This window comes from Mandrillus leucophaeus, unplaced genomic scaffold (genome assembly GCF_000951045.1).
Source record: "Mandrillus leucophaeus isolate KB7577 unplaced genomic scaffold, Mleu.le_1.0 Scaffold214, whole genome shotgun sequence".
In the NCBI taxonomy this organism is placed as follows: domain Eukaryota; kingdom Metazoa; phylum Chordata; class Mammalia; order Primates; family Cercopithecidae; genus Mandrillus; species Mandrillus leucophaeus.
Window position 1 is genome coordinate 3,352,173 of NW_012102188.1, and position 16,395 is coordinate 3,368,567.

Below are 16,395 nucleotides of genomic sequence, written 5' to 3' on the forward strand. Positions count from 1 at the left end.
ACTAGAACAGACCAATAACAAGTAACAAGACTGAATAGTGGTCAAAAGTTTCCCAGCAAAGTAAAGCCCAAACTAAATGGCTTCACTGCTGAACTGTACTTTTAAATTCACTAAATGGTTTCACTGCTGAATTCAAACTTTTAAAGAACAAATACCAATTCTTCTCAGACTATCCCAAAAACCTCAAGGGTAGAGAATTCTTCCAAACTCATTATACAAAGCCAGCATTACCCTGATACCAAAACCAAACCAAGACACAACAAGAAAACTCCAGGCCAATAGTCCTGATGAACATAGATGCTAAAATCCTCAACAAAATATTAGCAAACCAAATTCAACAACACACCAAAAAGATAATATACCATAACCAAGTGAGATTTATCCCAGGGAAACAAGGAAGGCTCAAATATGCAAATAAAAAAATGTGATATATCACGTTTTAACAGAATAACAATGAAGTATAAAAACCTTACGATCACTTCAATAGACACAGAAAAAGTATGATAAAATTCAACATCTCTTCACAGTAAAAACTCTCAACAAATTAGGTACAGAAGGAATGTACTTCAACACACTAAAAGCTATGTGTAACAAACCCACAATTAACATCTTACTGAACAGGGAAAAGCTGAAAATTTTTCCCCTAAGAACTAGAACAAGATAAGGATGCCCATTCTCACCACTCTTGTTCAACATGGTACTAGAAGTACTAGCCAGAGTAATTAAGTAAGAAAAAGAAATAAAAGACATCCAAATTGGAAATAACAGGCTGGATGTGGTGACTCATGCCTGTAATCCCAGCAATATGGGAGGCTGAGGCAGGCAGATCACCTGAGGCCAGGAGTTCAAGACCAGCCTGGCCAACACAGCAAAACCCCGTCTCTACTAAAAATACAAAAATTAGCCAGATGTGGTGGCGCATGCCTGTAATCTCAGCTACTCAAGAGGCTGAGGCAGGAGAATGGTGTGAACTCAGGAGGCGGATGTTGCAGTGAGCAGATATCGTGCCACTGTACTCCAGCCTGGGCGACAGAGCGCGACTCCATCTCAAAAAAACAAACAAAAAACAAATTGGAAATAAGTCAACCTGTCCTTCTTTGCAGACGACATGATCTTCAATGCAAAGAAACTGACAGGCTCCACCAAAAATTTCTTAGAACTGATAAATTCAGTAAAGTTGAAGGACACAAAATCAACATACAAAAATCAGTAGCATTTCCAAACACTAACAACAAACTAACTGAAAAAGAAATAAAGAAATCTATCCTGTTTACAATGGCTACAAAAATAAAATAAAATACCTGGGAATAAATGTAATCAAGGAAGTGAAAGATTTCCACAATGAAAACTATAAAACACTGATGAATGAAATTGAAGATCACACACACAAAAAGAAAAGATATTTCATATTCATGGACTGGAACAATTAATACTGTCAAAATAACCAAAGTCATCTATAGATTCAACATAATGTCTATTAAAATACCAACAACATGCTTCACAGAAATAGAAAAAAATCCTAAAATGTGTATGAAATCATGAAAGACCCAAATAAGCAAAAGCAATCCTGTGTGAAAACAACAAACCCAGAGGCATCACACTAAACTCAAAATACACTACAAAATTGTAGTAACCAGAACAGCATAGTACTGGCATAAAAATAGACACATAGACTAATGGAACAGCATAGAGAACTCAGAAATAAATCCACACATTTATGGCCAACTGATTTTCTACAAAGGTGCCATGAACATTAATAAGGGAGATGACAGTCTCCTCAACAAATGGTGCTGGGAAATGGATATCCATATGCCTAAGAATAAAACTAGACCCCATCTCTCATCACAGACAAAAATCAACCCAAAATGAATTAAAGACTTTGAAATATAAGACCCAAAACTATGAAACTACTAGAGGAAAAAGTGGGAAATAGTTCAGGACACTCGCCTGGGCAAAGATATTATGGATAAGACCTCAAAAGCACAAGCAACAAAAGCAAAAACAGACAATTGAGTTTGGAAACAATAAAAAGAAAAATGATACAACCTGCAGAATAGGAGAAAATATACGCAAACTATTCATCCAACAAGGATGAAAATCCAGACAATACAACGAACTCAATAGCAAAAAAAAAAAATCCAAATAAAAAAATGGGTAAATAATCTGAAGAGACATTTCTCAAACAAAGGCATACAAACAGTCAACAGGTATATGAAAAAATGCTCAGTATCACTAATCATCAGGTTAATGCAAATCGAAACCATGATCAGGTATCAATCTCATCCCAGTTAGAATGGTTATGAAGAAGACAAAAAGTAATAAACGCTGGTGATGATGTGGAGAAGGAAAACTCTCTTACATTGTTGGTGGGAATATAAATTAGCACAGCATTATGAAAAACAGTATTCAGGTTCCCCAAAAAACTAGAATCAGAACTACCATATGATCCTGCAATACCACTTCTGGGTATATATTCACAGGAAAGAAAATCAGTATATTGAAGAGATATCTGCACTCCCATGTTTACTGCAGTAGTAGGTGCAATAGCCAAAGTATGGAAAGTTGCTAACCCATGTGTCCATCAATAGATAAATTTATAGAGAAAATGTAGTGTATACATAAACAATGAAATACTATTCAGCTATGAAAAAGAACAAAATCTTGTTATTTGCTGCAACATGGATGAGCCTGAAAGACCTTACGTTAAGTGAAATAAGTCAAGCACAGAACGATAAATACCACATGTTCTTACTCATGTGGAAGCTAAAAAACAAGTTGATCTCACGGAAGTACAGAATATAATATTGGTTATTAGAGGTTGCAAAGGCTGTGGAAAGGAAGGAATGGAGAGAAGTTGGTTAACAGACACAAAATTAGAACTGGATGGGGGGCCGGGTGCAGTGGCTCAGGCCTGTAATCCAAGCACTTTGGGAAGCCGAGAAGCAGGTGGATCACTTGAAGCCAGGCATTTGAGACCACCCTGGCCAACATGGTGAAACCCCATCTCTACTAAAAACACAAAAATTAGCCGGGTGTGGTGGTGGGTGCCTGAAATCCCAGATACTTGGGAGGCTGAGGCAGGAGAATCACTTGAGTTCAGGAGGTAGAGGCTGCAGTGAGCCGAGATCAAGTCACTGCACTCCTGCCTGGGCAACAGAGTGAGACTCATCTCAAACAAAACAAAACAAAACAAAACAAAAAGAAGAACTAGATAGGAGGAGTAAGTTCTAGCTTTACAGCACTACAGGGTAACTACAATCAAGAATTTATGGTATATTTTCTAATAGAAAAAGAGAGGATTTTGAATATTTCCAATACAAAGAAATGATGAATGTTGAGTAGACGGATTTGCTAATTACTCTGATTGATCATTACACATTACTGTATCGAATATCACTGTACCCCATAATTATGCACAATTATGTCAATTAAAAATAATTTTAAAGCCCCATTTGATGGAATTCTTAAATTCAACTGATGTGTTTTTTAGTTTTCAAATTTCAATTTAATTCCTTTCCACAGACTTACTATATAGGCAAAAATGTACCTATGCTAGGAATTCTCTAATGAAGCTGTCAATCTATTTTTCTACTTTCTTGAATATATTAATCATTATTTTAAAGTCATTGCCTGTTAAATGTGGATCACTTGCAAGTACGCTTATATTCTCTGGGGTTTTCTTCTTCATTTTGAGTTATGCAATTCTGTCTTTTGATATGCTTATTCATTTTGTATAGAATGAAAGACATATTTTCCTCTGCTAGGCATTTAAACTGAGGAGTAAGCACCTTAATCTGATCAGGAACTGCACTTAATCAAGGCCAGGTTTCAATTTAGGAAAGTTCTGTCTCCCTCTAATTCACCCTGTCCCTGCTCCTTTCAACTGAGATCTGGGGGTGTTCACTGGGACTATCTCCCCATGATGAGGCTTGAACATTAATCCTTGCCTCCTCAGTTCGGCTAGACTTAACGAGAAATGCTTTTAAATTATTAGAAAATGTATATCCAGTGTTAGCATAAATTACTGTGTAAGTCAGTCACAGAAATAACATATCTTTTTCTTCAGCAATTTCAAAGTACATGTCATTCATCTGGCCAGGAGCTGGCTAAATATGCCCATTGCTTGTTTTCTTAAATACAGTCGTTTTGGAACACAGCCACACTCATTCACTTATTGCCTATGGCTGTTTTTGCATTATGATGGCAGAGCTGGGTCACTGAAAGAGAGACCACATGGCCTACAAAGCCCAAAATACTTACTATCTAGTCCTTAACAGAAAAAGTGTGCTGACCTCTGATCTATTCTTAGCAAAGAAACCATAAAAAAGCATTCTGCCAAATTTTTTCAGTTTGTACACATTAGCTCATAAATCCAATTACCAATAGGTCCACATATTTAATAATCCACATACCCACCCCAATTACCACACATGCATGCAACCACATGCAAAATTATTAAGGATTACAGAAACCTAAGAGATGGGTATGGGCAACAGTTTATCTAGCTAGGAATTTTTTAAATCCTCACGAGAGAGTGGTAGAATGAGACTGTAATGAGAAAAAGTGATCTCTCCAGGGATAAAGCGGGATTCCAAACAGACAACAGGCCATCAGATTCATAGTCCAATAGTAACAGTCATAAATGAACTGAGGAAAGCCAAAGAATTAGAATCAGGTGAGAAACAGGGCACCTATGTATCACTGCCAAGGAGGAGGATCACAACAAGTAGAGATTAAAGGGAAACAAAAGCAGAAACAGAAAAGGACAGCTGGCAAAGGAACTCCAGGAGAGTCTGAGGCTTAAGTTACATTTTATAATCCGTACAGATTCCCAGCCCAATGCTTTCATTTTCAAAGTGACGGGGTTTACTCCAGTTTCTGCTCCAACATCTACTCCCCACACAATCTAAAAAATACATAATCATTCTTTTGTCTCTCTTTAACATACTCCTTTACTTTCACATCTTTCTGCCAAAAACTGGCAGAGGGAAGGAAAAAAATAGACATAACTCACAAAAATATTTATGTTATGCAACTTTGGTATTATGTATTAATCTAAATTACAATGCTTTTTTTTTAATTTTTTTTTTTTTTTTTGAGATGGAGTCTCCTTCTGTCGCCCAGGCTGGAGTGCAGTGGCACGATCTCGGCTCACTGAAAGCTCCGCCTCCTGGGTTCACGCCATTCTCCTGCCTCAGCCTACCGAGTAGCTGGGACTACAGGCGCCTGCCACCTCGCCCAACTAATTTTTTTTGTATTTTTAGTAGAGACGGGGTTTCACTGTGTTAGCCAGGATGGTCTCGATCTCCTGACCTCGTGATCCACCTGTCTTGGCCTCCCAAAGTGCTGGGATTACATGCGTGAGCCACCGTGCCCGGCCTACAATACTTATTTATAAGTATACTGCAATGTGATACCAGTTTATAACCATGAGAACACGAGCAACGTGAAGGTCTGAGTCTAGCACGATGCCTAGGATATAACAGACACTCAAAAATAAATGAATGTTAAATAAGTAGTGATAAATAATAAGTAATAAAGCCAGAGATCAGTACCTAAAAATGTAATTACTTCTCAGGTTATCAGGTTTTTTTCTTTTGCTTGTCTTTTTTTCCTTTGCCTGTCAGTTGGTTGTAGAACAAATAAAGAAAGAAACCAAAGAGTTGAAGAATATTTTATTTACATTTGGAAGTATTTTAAAATAAAGCTAACAAATGTAATCCAAATTTTCTCTAGCCGAAACGTGTTCTAAGGCTGACTTTAATTTGTTGTATATAAAATATGGTTCTTAGAATGTCTTAAGTCCAATATATATTAAAACAGGCCTTACCTGTTTTTTTAAGGTATCATTCAATTCTTTCAATGCATCAAAAGAGGACCTCAGTCTCTTGGTTTCTTTATTCTTTTCCTTAAGAACTTCAGTTAAGTGTTCAACTTCTGCATCATGTTGCTGGGAGGAGAAAAAAAAAAACTCTGACCTAAAACTTGTAAGGATTGTATATCACTAATACTATGGAACACGAATTAATTACAAGTAAGAACTCCTTCAATCACAAAACCTTTAATCAGCATATTTAAGCACAAGTGACTAGTGTGGCAAATAATTTATAAAAACCATGCAATCTACCAAGATAACAACAAAACATCAAAGGCATTTACAACATACTTATTAAAACATATTAGCATTTACAAAGTAGCAGTAAGTCTATTTTCTGCTTCTGCTCAGAAAAATCCACTCACACAAACTCACAGAAATATTTTGTTTGACATCATGGAATAATAAAACAATAAAGAATTTCTGATATTCTTCAAGAGATGAGTAAGCTATTTATGGCTTTATAAAGTGTATAATTTACATTACCCTTGAGAAATAAATCTTTTATAAAACCAACTAATTTCTTGTCCTCATAAAGCAGCTAAAATTTTTGATGCCTGCTTTTCATCTCAAAACATGTTAAATACATAATACAATTTCTGAGCCCCAAACTATTTGACTCTTCTTAATCAGTTTTAAAAATAACTCAGATCAACTTTCCCTCTAATTACATTTAAATGGGATAGCATGTTTTAGATTTTAAATGTGAACACTTAATAGTTTCACCTTTCACTCTCAACCTACTCACAGTTTTAAAACAAGTCTCTACGGGAAATAAAAAAATTGAATTAATTCCCTTCTTCCAAGTAATGATATAAATATGATGAAAATAAGGCAATTATCTTTATACTTAATAAAACAGATACACAAATCTAAACAGAGAGAATCAAGAACAAGACTAAAATGGAGAGATCAGAGAATCTAAGCATTCTTTAGCCCTGTGAAAAAAACCCAATATTCTAAGAAGTTAATCTTTGTATGATTTTACTATATTAATTCCTTTAATAACTTAGGATATAGTCACAAATAGTTATTTTTAAAACTAATATTTTCATTGTCCAACTTTTTCCATATCTAAAAGATATAAAAACATACGCATTCCATTTCTGGCACAGCAGGATAAGCTCAATACAGTCTTCTCCCACTGATTACAGCGAAAAGCCCTAATTAAAACATACAACAACTAACTGACAACTGTGAACAGAAAAAAGGGGAGGACATTGTGATGGGAGCGAAAACTTGTAGAAGCAACTCTCAAGGGTAAAGTTTCCTGCATTTTTGTTTTTCCTCTTCTGTCAACATTTTGCCTCAGGGTGGGTCAAAAACTTCCACTAGCTGGGCACAGTGGTACACATCTATAGTCCCAGCCACTCAGGAGGCTGAGGGACGAAGATGACTTGAGGGTGCAGTGAGCTATGATGACGTCTGTGAATAGCCACTGCACTCCAGCCTGGGCAACACAGTGACTCTGTCTCTGCAACAATTAAAAAAAAATTTTTTTTTTTACATTTCCACTAAAGCTCTAAAAAATGTCCACTAAAGAATGAGAGAAAACCAGTCTTCCTGCAGGAAAATCAGGAAGAGGGGCCCCGACGAGCCAGAGTGTAGGGAGAATCCCGCAGAAGAGAGACTCAAAGAGGATCCTCTCGCTCTGGTGTTTACGAACCTGCACAAATTGGGCTCACCTTTGAGCCGCTCAGGCACAAGACAGACCAAAAGCAGTAGAGCAAACACTTGGAGAATGGAGCTCAGTTTAAAACCATTACCTAAGTCTTGGCTAACACTTCAATGCCTCTTTACCTGCACAAAAAAGACCCAGAGCACCACAGCAAAAGCTTTGAGAAATGCATCAGGATTTTAAACTGTTACCCAAGTCTCAGACTGACCTTTAAGAGGCACAGGCACAAGACAACTCCACAGCAACACTGCAAAGGCTTTGAAAGCTGAACTGAGATGAAAGCCACTGCCCAGAGGAGGTGAGAAAAAACTGAGGCCTGGCCAGGCACACCTGTGATTCCAGCAGTTTGGCAGGCCAAGGCAGGTGGATTGCTTGAGGTCAGGAGTTCAAGACCAGCCTGACCAACATGGTGAAACCCCATCTCTACTAAAAATACAAAAAAATTAGCCGGGCATGGTGGTGGGCGCCTGTATTCCCAGCTACTCAGGAGGCTGAGGTAGGAGAATCGCTTGAACCCAGGAAGTGGAGGTTGCAGTTAGCTGAGATCGCACCACTGTACTCCAGCCTGGACAACAGAGCAAGACTATCTCAAAAAAAAAAAAAAAAAAAAAAAGGGAGGCCTAAATCTAATTGGGCTGAATGCTTTAAAATCAACATTCTCCAGAGGGTAACAATAGAACCCAAAATCTATACATTAACCAGAAGATCTTGAATATACCCTAAAAATCACCGAACATACCAAGAACCAAAGAATGTGACTAAGCCTCAAGAAAAAAGACAATCAACAGATCCCAATCTCGAGATGATACAGGTGATACATAGTTTTTAAACTATGCTTCATGAGGTAAAAGTAAATATATATAAACGTAAATATAAACACAGAAATGCTTATGAGAAAAACAAAAATAAATGCTTTAAACAACTTGAAATTTTAGAATGTTTAAATATCAAAAATAAAAATTTCACTAGATGGGCTTAATAGCAACATGGAGATTAAAAAAGAAGTAATGAACTTTAAGATGGATCAAGAAATTATCTGAAGAACACTGAATAAAGCAATGGGAAAAAAGGAATGGAACCTCAGAAATCTCTGGGGAAACAGCACAAGGAGTCACTGGAGATCCAGGAGGAGACAAGAAAGAAAGTGGAAAAAATATTTCATGAAATATTGGCTGAAGATTCCCCAAATTTGGCAAAAGACAGACATTTCCAAATTCAAGCTCAGTTAACCACAAACAGAACAAACTGAAAGAAAACTATGTCAAGAAACACTGTAAATAAACTGCTACTCAAAACCAAAGACAAAGAAAAATCATAAAATGATGCTATTAACATGACACTCTGGAAAAGGTGGATGTACTGGGGGTGGGAAATAGGTCAGTGGTTGCCAGGGGCTGAGGCTGGAGGAAAGGGATAGCTACAAGAGAGCGTAAGGGAACTGCTGGTGAGCTGAACTATTCTTGATCTTGATGATGGTTGTGATTACAAAACTGTATGCATTTTTCAAAACTCACAGAAATGTACAACAGACAATGAATTTTACTCCAAGTAAGTCATATGTACAGTAATGTATGTCTTGATATGACGCAAGGTATATTATCCCACTTATATAATATCCTTGTCAAAAATATTTTATCGTTAGGAAGCAATCAGGAAAATCCACAATGTGACATATAAGACTTCTGGCCTGAACTCTTCGAAGAAAAAGCTCACGAAAAACAAAAAAGCTGAGGTTAAGTGCTCTAGATTCATAGAAACCAAAAAAGATATAACAACCAAATGTAACGCACGAATCTTGTCTAGTTCCTTGATCAAACAAATGACCCACCCCTACAAACAATAAAAGACATACTGAAGACCAACTGAAAAAGTAAATATGGACTATAAATAAGTTATTTAGTTAGCATTAATTTCCTGATATGCTAATGGTCTGGAGAATGTCTTTATTCTTAAGAGATACTTACTGAGGTACTTAGTGACAGAACCATGATTTTTACAAACTGCTTTCATATGGATCAGAAAAAAGGGTGTGTGTGTGTGTGTGTGTGTGTGTGTGTAGGTGAGGAGGAGGAAGGGAAGGAGAAATAAGCAAATGTGGCAAAATGTTAGTAACTAGTGAATCTAAGAAGAAAAGAAGAAATATACCACTCTAACATCAAAGGCTATATAGTTACCTCTTTCATAATTTGAAATCTTGTAAGAACCTCTTCTTCCACACCTTTAATTTTACTCAAGGCATTTTCATGTCTGAAAAGCAGTTGTTCTCTTTCGAGTAAAAAACTTTCTCGCTTTTGAAGTTCTTCAGCAAACTTCTGTTGTGCTGCAGTTTCACACTGTATCAAAATGGCAGATTTTAATGCTCTTGAAAAGTCACAAATTCTGCAAATTCTATTCCTATTGGCTAACATTGTGGTTTAACCAAGTGGTTTTCAGGAACACAGGGGTACCTAAGGACAATCTGGATTATAGTAGCTAGACTAGCATAGCAAGTAAACTTGTACAGAAATTATATCTTGATTTTAAATGATAACATACTATAGTAAGAGTCCACTGCGATGATGCAAGAGAATCTGGGGTCCAAAATGGATCAGTGCTACGCAGATTTAGTTCCCGATCCAGTTTAAATTCCATGCTCCACTTCCACATCACAGTCCACTATTTTACCTATGCCCTTTCCTCCCTCACCTTGTTGTCTATCACCTTGGACTGAAAGAACGAGGCCTGGATTAGCACACTGACCATCTTCCCTGGCCCCATGCTACTCAGTTCAGTACCACTGGAGAAAAAAAAAAAACAAATCACACACCATGAAAAGTGGCCCCAATGCAAATTCATGGTCTCAATCCTGTACTAGATTCTCAATGCAGTCCAAAAATCTTTTTATATGTTCACAGCCAGCTCTCTCTCCCTCACTCTCCAAAGTGTCTATTTTGAGCCTTCTCCATTCTATTAATTTGGAATACATCATGTCCTATATACCACTCTCTGTGAATAGCCTCGTCTCTAACTTCACAGGGAGAAAAACAGAAGACAAAGTCAAGTCCAAAGAGTCTACTTAACATCCCCACCAAGGTGACAGAGATATCTATTACCTCAAACATTTATTCTTTCTTTGTGTTGAGAACATTACAATTCTTCTTCTCTAGCTACTTTAAAATATACGATAAATTATCATTAACTATAATTTCCCTACTGTACTAGTAAACACTGAAACTTACGCCTATCTAACTGTATTTTTATACCCATTAACTAACCTCTCTTCACCCCTGCTACCCTTCCCCTCCCAGCCTCTGGTAACCACTATTCTAGCTCTATTTCTATGAGATCCATTTCTTTAGTTCCCACCCCACACGAGTGAGAACATGCAATGTCTGTCCTTCTGTGCCTGGCTTATTTCTCTTAATATAATGACCTCCAATTCTATCTATGCTGCAGTGAATGACAGGATTTCATTCTTTTATGGCTGAATAATACTCCACTGTGTATAGATACCACATTTTCTTTATCTGCCAATGGACACTTAGATTGACTCCATATTTTGGTTATTATGAACACAGTTGCAATGAACATGGGAGTGCAGGTATCTCTTCGATACACTGTTTTCTTTTTTGGGGGATATACCCAGCGATGGGATTGCTGGATCATACAGTAGTTCTATTTACAGTTTAAGGAACCTCCAAAGTGTTTTCCACAGTGGCTGTACTTACAAAGTAAACTTTAAAGTCAGATTAAACTATAGACTGATTAAACCAGTTAATCCACTGTACTTCATTTTTTTCTTATTAAACATCTTTATGTTTGCTACAAATGACAGATATATCCTTGCAATCTTGCCTATTCTTTTTTATCCTATAAAGTGTTACATCAAAGGAATCTTCCTAAAACCTGACTTTTTACTCTGACACTCCTTTCCCTAAAAACTTGTAAAATGCCTAGCCTGAGTTTTCATTATTTTCTTTCCTCCAGACAGGCTAATAAATGCACAATTGGACAATCACTGCTTTTCAGAACACCTCTCATTTCCAATTCCTTATACCTGGAATGACCTTCCCACTATTATCTTTCTCAGTCAAAGACCAGACTAAGTCTCTCCCTAAACTTTTCCTGGTGATTTTAGGCTAAAATAATCCTTTTCTAAAATGCTATGGTAATTACAATCTTAATTATTTTGACAAAACAAGATACTGGTTTTAAAGAAATGCTTAACTATTTCATGTGTTTCCAGTGGGAAGGATTTCAAACAGATGGTGTGCATTACATACACTTTTGCTTCCTTCTCTACTTCTCATGGATGCTTAATATATAAATTATACTCTTTAGGCTGGGCGCAGTGGCTCACGCCTGTAATCCCAGCACTCTGGGAGGCCAAGCGGGGGCAGATCACCTGACATCAGGAGTTCAAGACCAGCCTAGCCAACATGGTAAAACCCCAACTCTACTAAAAATACAAAAAACTGGCTGGACGGGGTGGCATGCACCTGTAATCCCAGCTACTCAGGAGGCTGAGGCAGGAGAATCACTGGAACCCAGGAGGCAGAGGTTGCAGTGAGCCAAGATCGCACCACTGCACTCCAGCCTGGATGACAGAACGAGACATCATTGGAAAAAAAAAAAAAAAGGGAAATACACTTTAGAAACAAAAAAACCCCAAAGGCAGATATAAGAAAATGTTAAGAGTTCAATTTTGATGAGAGTTGACAACAGGACTCTTCATATATAAGTACTTAAGACAATAAAGCTAGAGCATCTACTTCAAAAAGCATACTTTATCAGATTTTATTGCTGAAGTAAGGATGGGAAGGGAATCAAATAAAATACAAGACAGTCTAAAACACACACCTACAAATAAAAACGCCACTGTCTCTATTTTATCTCAGCCACTGTATTTTTCCCTTCCTTAGTCCCTATAATTTGAGTTTGTCCCCTTCTGTCCTTGTCTTGACAAACTTATCTAAAGTAATTAAAATGAAATATATTCAAATTTTGTAAGTGCTTGGTTCTTAGAACATAAATATTTCTGAATTCTCAATTCAGTACTTAGTTCTTACCTGCAGTTTCAGATGTATCTGAAATAATTCGTCATATATCTGACTGATCTGACGTGGAAGTAAACTCCGTTTGTCTGATGCTTTAGATTTTGGATAGCTGACAAGTTTCAAAGGAGAGTCACCTGCATCACTACAACACTCAGTCTGAGGTCTCCATGAGGTCGTATTAGTTGGCAGGGCAACTGCAAAGAAAATAACATTTGCATTATAAACTTTATTAACTCATTGTTTCAAATATTTTCAGAGTAACCTTTAGGAAGAGATGCTTTAAATACAAATTATAACATTAACAAGTTTCAAGAGAGACAAAGAATAATATAGTAAATATGGTAAAGTGGTAACATCGGAAAATGTGGGTGAAGGGTATACAGGAATTGACTGCACTATTTTTGCAACTTTTCTGTTAAGTCTGAAATGATTTCAAAATAAAATACTTTAAAGGACATAAAAAGACACTAATTGCCAAGAAATGGAAAGTAACCTCAGAAACCCCTAATCATGTTCTCCTCTCCCCTAAACCAAATTTATCACTAACACAAATGAATGTTAAATGCTGCTTTACTTTGCTGTTTAATCTCCACTACTTACATTTTAAAAGTCCTTGCTTTGCCTGCTTTTATATTTTATATGTAATTATATTAACACAATTTCTATAACCTCTTCCTTTAAACAGGTTCACAAATCTTCACTGTATACCCTATTTTGCAAACACTGTATACAGTGTCCTCCTACAGGTGGAAATTTGAGCTGCTTTGGTTATACAGATGCTACACAGTGTTGTACATGGCTTCTGGTGCACAAGTTTAAGAGTTTCCTGAGGGTAGGCAAGTAGTAGCAAAATTGCTAGATCACAGGGAATATATGCAGTTTCAACTTTACGAGTGATTCCAAATTGTTTTCCAAAGTGGTTGTATTAATTTACTCTCCCAACAGCGTAGATAAGTGAGTTCCTCTTGCTTGATATTCTTGCCAACACTGTACTGTCAGAATTTATTTTCTGCTAACAATTAAGAGTATAAAATGCCCTCACTCAGTGGTTGCTTTTTTTGTCTTTTTTTGTTTTCTGAGATGGAGTCTCGCTCTGTCGCCCAGGCTGGAGTGCAGTGGCGCTATCTCGGCTCACTGCAAGCTCTGCCTCCCGGGTTCATGTCATTCTCCTGCCTCAGTCTCCCAAGTAGCTGGGACTACAGGCGCCCGCCACCACGTCTGGCTAATTTTTTGTATTTTTAATAGAGACGGGGTTTTACCATGTTAGCCAGGATAGTCTCAATCTCCTGACCTCATGATCCGCCCATCTCAGCCTCCCAAAGTGCTGGGATTAAAGGCGTGAGCCACCACGTCTGGCAGCCGTTCAGTGGTTTTAACTTGCGCTGGACTCATGGAAGCCCCAGCTTTAAAAGGGGAGGGTGGGTGTCTTCCATTATACTTCAGTATGAACAGACAATGGAGAAGCAAAAATAAAACATAGTATGAATTTTTTTAAATGAAAAGCTTCACTTCAGTCAGTTCAGCAAATGCCCTAAAAGTGAAAGGCACATTCACAGAGTTCTACTTGCCTGTTTAGGTTCCCAACTCACCAATCCCTGGCCTGAACATTTCCTAATTTTGTCTACTTTCAAGTATGAGGTTGGTGCAAAAGTCATTGCGGTTTTTACCATTACTTTTAATGGAGCACAAACAACATTTTCTTTATACCTTATCCCATGTTTTCCACTGGGAAAATCGACCATATAGCAGGAAACACAAGTCCAGACAGAATTATTTTTCATCTTCCTCAAATGCTGAGAATAATGAGACAAAGGAAAACGAAGGAGAAGGAAAAGAGGAAAATGAATGTTGTTGTGCGTAGACCATAATCCTGGCACCGCTATTATCCGTAACATCAACAGGGCAACTCGGAGTCGTGTAGCCCAGAGGGTGAAGGGTGCCATTTGCGGTTGTCCAGTCCTTGAAATCCTGCCACAACTATGAAATGCAGCCAGATACACAGAAAACTGCTGGTAGGTCAGTGCCCAGAAAGCCCTACTTTACATAATCTGGAGTATTTTCTCAAAATATTGTAGTCAAATACTATCACAGTCATTTACTCAGTTATTAATTTATTTGGATAAATTCTGAGGGTACAGGAATATTACTGAAAAATAATGAAGTTTAATTTCCTCTGCTCCTTTAATTTAATAACATGCACAGTAACTATCTCCTGGCTTATAGAAGTTCAGAACACAGAAATATGCAGACTCTTGGGGGCCAGTGTTATTACCAGGAGGAAAGCTTCATGTACTCTATTTGACAAAGTTACTACTTAATTGATTGTTCTAAAATATTTATTTTACCTTTTTCTATTTCTTTAAAAGATTGCTTGGTTATTTTGGAGGTACTAACTCTATAATCATTTTCAATTAACTCTTCTTCTGTTTCCTGTTTCTTCAAATCATGGAAAGAATCCAGTTCATCATCTAGGCTTTAAAACAATAATTGTATCACAGCAATCTAGAAGTTTACTACAGCATTTTAAAAAGATAAAACTGCTTTTCAAACATTAACAGCATAACAACTGAGAAAAAATGCAAAAGCATTTTTTAAACTGCAAAATGTAAACATGTAAAAAGGAAAAATGTAAAAAGTAACAGTCACGGATCATTGATAACCCACTACAAGATATTTTTCTACACATTAAATAGATAATTTAAAATGACATGTACCTACCTGTGGTATACTCTACAGCTGAGGAACACTTTATTTTGACTCCCAATAATCTGTTGTTATTTATAAGGTAGTTTTAGCCAAAACAATGAATGTTTAACATAAGAAAACTAAACCTAAAGAAGTCAAGTAACTGATGGGTGACATAACAAGTAGAAAGTGGAGCAGAACTAGAATCCCAGGTGTTCTCTCCAAAAAGACAATCTGAGTTGAAATTTCTAGAATAGTATTGTTCAAAAGCAATATAACACAAGTCATATAGATAATTTAAAATGTTCTAGTAGCACATTAAAAAACAAATTTTAAAAATACTATTTAATATAGTATATCTAAAAGTTTATCATTTCAACATGTAATCAATGTTAAAAATTATTAAGCTACAACAGGCATGGTGGCTCATGCCTGTGATCTCAGCACTTTGGGAGGCTGAAGTGGGAGTATCTCTTGAGTCCAGGAGTTCAAGTTCAGCCTGGACAACACAGTGAGATTCCGTCTCTACAAAAAAAAATAAATTAAATAAAATAAATTAGCCAGGAGTAGTGGTACACATATGTAATCCCGGCTACTCAGGAGGCTGAGGTGAAAGGATCATTTGAGCACAGGAGTTGGAGGCTACAGTGAATTACAATTATGCCACTGCACTCACAGCCTGGGCAACAGAGCATGACCCCGCCCCCTGCAAATCCACATACACACACACACAAAATTAAGATATTTTATATTATTTTATCCATGCTTATTTATTTTTTGAGAGGGGGTCTCGCTCTGTCACCCAGGTTGTAGTGCAGTGGCACGATCTTGGCTCACTGCAACCTCCGCCTCCCGGGTCCAAGCAATTCTCCTGTCTCAGCCTCCCGAGTAGCTGGGACTACAGGCACCCGCCACCATGCCCTGCTAATTTTTGTTATCTATGCTAAGTCTTAGAAAGCCCGTGTGTATATGACAGTTACAGCGTATGTCAATTCAGACCAGCCCCATTTCAAGTACTCAATAGATACATGTGGCCTGTTGCTACTGTGCTGGACAGCATAGTTTCAGACCAGATCACAACTAGGGGTCCAATGTTATGAAAATCTTCATAGTCCAAAACC

At 37.2% G+C, this 16,395-nt stretch overlaps 1 protein-coding gene across 4 annotated transcripts in view; it reads right to left on the reverse strand.

The window, feature by feature from the left end:
- Positions 1–16,395, reverse strand: part of CCDC138 (coiled-coil domain containing 138) — a 96,956-nt gene that overhangs the window by 77,269 nt on the left and 3,292 nt on the right. For 3 of the 4 annotated variants that reach the window (XM_011980540.1, XM_011980539.1, XM_011980538.1), the window contains exons 4-7: positions 14,935–15,062; positions 12,602–12,783; positions 9,728–9,886; positions 5,831–5,950 (exon numbers count right to left, since the gene is read on the reverse strand). In XM_011980540.1, the coding sequence (XP_011835930.1) occupies positions 5,831–5,950; positions 9,728–9,886; positions 12,602–12,783; positions 14,935–15,062 (589 nt within the window). The remainder of the gene's footprint in view (positions 1–5,830; positions 5,951–9,727; positions 9,887–12,601; positions 12,784–14,934; positions 15,063–16,395) is intronic. The other variant, XM_011980542.1, reaches the window with a different exon arrangement.